Source organism: Triticum dicoccoides, chromosome 6B, assembly GCF_002162155.2.
Source record: "Triticum dicoccoides isolate Atlit2015 ecotype Zavitan chromosome 6B, WEW_v2.0, whole genome shotgun sequence".
NCBI classification, from domain to species: Eukaryota; Viridiplantae; Streptophyta; class Magnoliopsida; order Poales; family Poaceae; genus Triticum; species Triticum dicoccoides.
Genome location: NC_041391.1, coordinates 496,448,615 through 496,452,270, shown reverse-complemented (window position 1 = coordinate 496,452,270; position 3,656 = coordinate 496,448,615). Strand labels below are relative to the sequence as shown.

Below are 3,656 nucleotides of genomic sequence, written 5' to 3'. Positions count from 1 at the left end.
TGTTAGATGGAGGCTGAGCTCGAGATGGAAACTCGCTGAGGATGCGGCAGGGCGGGCTAAGGGAGAGGGGGAGAATTGTGTATGTGTCATGGGAGAGGTGATCAAGAAGATGAACAATGCGTGGAGACGAAGACGTTTGGCCGCTCGTTTACAATCCAACATAAAGCCATTCTGCGAACCAACCCGTGGTTGGGATGGTTAGGTGGACAGTGCTATTCTCAGTCCACCAAGGTCCAAATCAGTTCATATTCATGTTTCTTTTTGTTCCAAACCATGACTGCCGAACGAAAATATTTTATACGGATTGAATGGAAAGGGAAACACGAAGGCCGTGACCGTGAGGTCCGTGACACACCATTTGTACACAACCTTTGATCATCACATCACACGACGAAGAGCAAAGCAAGGATGCAAATCTGAGACGGGTCGAGCGTTGGGCTCACGCGCTAATTTACGCGTAGTCCTGGTCGGCGACTGGCTGGTAGGACGCGATGAACACGTCGCCGTACACGAACCCAGCGAGGCCGCCTCCGATGAGCGGCCCGACCCAGTAGACCCAGTTTCCGGCGAAGTTGCCGGCGGCGACTGCCGGGCCGAAGGAGCGGGCGGGGTTCATGGAGCCGCCGCTGAAGGGGCCGGCGGCGAGGATGTTGGCGCCGACGATGAAACCGATCGCGATGGGCGCGATGGTGCCGAGGGACCCCTTCTTCGGGTCCGCCGCCGTGGCGTACACCGTGTACACCAGCGCGAAGGTGATGACGATCTCCATCACCACGCCCTCGAACTCGTTCATGCCCGCCGTCACACCGTGCGTCGGGATGGCCTGCGTTTACAGTTCACCGGTAAGCTGAACAGTAAATTGCACGGCTATATTCCGATCATATCATGTAGCGAGTACCGACCTTTCCGTGGGTGACGAATTTGAGGAGGAAGCAGGCGGCGGTAGAGCCGAGCAGCTGGGCCACCCAGTAGAAGATCCCGGTGAGGATGGTGATGTGGCCGCCGACGGCAAGGCCGAAGGTCACAGCGGGGTTGAGGTGGCCGCCGGAGATGTTGGCGGCGATCGCGACACCGACGAAGAGGGCGAAGGCGTGGGCGATCGCGATCGCCACAAGGCCAACTGGGTCGAGAGCGCCATCATCGGTGATTTTCCCTGCACGATGCAAATTGGCAATTAGCACTGAAGTACTGAACTCTACGTATCATACGGTCGGCACTGGATTCACAGAGACACGGTGACTAACCATAGGCAATGGCGGACCCAACGCCGGCGAACACAAAGAGGAGGGTGGCGATGAACTCCGCCACATACGCCCTGATGGACGTGGCGCTGAAGGAGTCACCACAGCTCCCGAATGCGAGCTTCACCATTGTGCTTTCACTCTTTCTTGCTACCCTGGAAAATTATTGTCTGTACTACACACTCAAAAGAGGGCTTATGACTTGACACTGATGAGCGAAGTCCCTTTACCATTAGGGCCCTTTTATACACGCGAAATCGTGCTAACAGCTTAATGGCCTGCTCCAATTGCAGACTAGAGTATTTCTGGGCGGTGCGGATGATTATCATCAACTGTTTAATTTAAGGATTAGCTTGGTCTATGATTGGTTCTGTTAGGCCGCCCAACCGCACTTTGCTTTGTTCAAATGTTTCGTTGCTATTATGAACTTCTAGACAGTATTTTATCTCATCCTGTGATGAAATAATATTTAGTTAAGGGGAGCAATTAGATCGCCGGGAGGGTTCGCTGCGCCGTCCTTGTTGCCTCTGTTTGTGTTTCTCGTGAAACCAAGTCAAGTTATTCAGCTCTCTCAATGTTTTCTGATTTTTTATATACTTCGTAAAGTTGAAATCGTGTTCGTTTTAAATGGCACTTTATCCGCTTGATTGATCAATAACTATTGCTAAAGAGTTGCTCAAAAGTATTATGGGGCTGGTACAGTGAACTTTCCCTTATGTTGTCAATGTTTCGGCCGTTTGCAATGAAGTCCATGTAGACTTCAAATACAAAACTCATCCTGGTATATTAAAAAAACTGAGCAGCCATTTGGTAGTGCATACGGTAGACAGAAACCTGTCCTCTACGGTTCTCCATGACAGGGTAAATATTAATGTTGAAAAATCGCATCATTATGCAACTTTGTGCATACTGTATTAATAAATTTTGTTGGTGGTGTTTTGGAACATTTTTTTTCTTTAGTTTTCTCTACTGGACATGGGTTTCCCTGGGCACCAACCCAATATTGTTGGTCCTCTTTTCGTTGTTGATTTCTGCATTCGTGTGTGTTTTGTAAATCATTCTATTATGCTCTGTTACCAGACTGGCAAAGCTTTTGCATCTTTAAGAAAAAGAATGAGAAGCCAATCCATGGAACTTCGGAATATGTTTTAGAAAAAAAGAAAAAACTCTCTGTGGTACTACTTAACATGCATCAATAGCTGGCGGGAGTTTATGTGGTGTAGCAAACAAAATTGCTCCTTTGGGGAGTCGCATATTGTCATCACTTTACTCAATTTCACCCAGCCTGTCTGTTCCAAACAATGTCGGAAACTGTCTACTCTTTTGGGGAGTATATCGTTTAACAGTAGGCCAGGAAGAGTTATTCTCAGTTCAGCTAAACAATGTTTACTATATACACTAATTAAAATATGGTGAAAAAAGTGAACATATGTAATAGTTTGGCTAAGTGACCATGACAGGAACCAATCGAGAACTCGGCGTTCTCCAAAGTCAGCGAGTCAAACAATGTTAATTCTGCCAAGTTAGCATCAGGTACAGCAATTGAAAAATTGTAGTAAGACTTAGTCCCTTGGTTTATTTTATTGTGAGATTTCTAATGCCTTTTCTTCAAAGAAAATTGGGGTTTAAGAGAGGGTTCATATCGTGCTGATATCAGAGTTTTCAATGCTCGAAACTACGGTTTCTGGCGCTATGGATTTCACTCCACGGTCTCCACCTCGACGAACATGCTGAGGATTCCATCCTGTGGAAGCATACGACCTCAGGAGAATACACTGTCTCTTCCGCCTACAATGCGCAGTTTCTATCCATCATTCATTCTGACATGCGCAAGGTAGTTCGGAAGACCTAGGCACCGCCGGATATAAAATTCCTTGCATGGTTGGCAATTCAAAACAGGACGGCTGACCGTTTGGCCAGGAGGGGATGGCCAAACTGTGGCCCTTGCCCTCTTTGTAGGAGGGAGCAGGAAACCGTCGAGCATCTATTTTTCAACTGCCGCTACACGCTGAGACTGTGGGGTTTGGTGAAGGACTGGCTTCAACTAGTCAGTTTGGATGTCTCAACTTGGACAAACTGCAGGAGCATCAAAGATTGGTGGTTCGACATGGTCTTCACTCAAAGGATCCATGGAAGGGCAATGCCTTCCCTCACTATGCTAGTTTGCAAGACTATCTGGGATGAAAGGAACGCACGGTTTTTTTGCAGCAAGTACGCACCCCCAATCATCCTCCTTCTCACCATTCAGGGGGCGACGAGACTTTGGGCGGCCGCGGGTGCGAAACATTTGGGGCACATTCTGCCGGGAGAGTAATGATTGTATGTTGTGCACCCCCTGGTGGGGGGTTGTTGTTTTTTTTTTCTTTCTTCGTCTTGAAACATTGTCAGAGAATCGAGCATCTAGGCTCCCCTTCC

General features: G+C 48.2%; 1 protein-coding gene across 1 annotated transcript; it reads right to left on the bottom strand.

Annotated features, from left to right (window-relative positions):
* Positions 1-222: 222 nt before the first annotated feature.
* On the bottom strand, positions 223-1,455 carry LOC119325285 (probable aquaporin TIP2-1). Its single transcript, XM_037599032.1, has 3 exons — positions 1,245-1,455; positions 903-1,153; positions 223-823 (listed from the first exon to the last, which is right to left on the bottom strand). Exons 1-3 carry the CDS (start codon positions 1,369-1,371, stop codon positions 452-454), a joined length of 750 nt encoding a protein of 249 aa, XP_037454929.1. The 5' UTR covers positions 1,372-1,455; the 3' UTR covers positions 223-451.
* Positions 1,456-3,656: the final 2,201 nt, after the last annotated feature.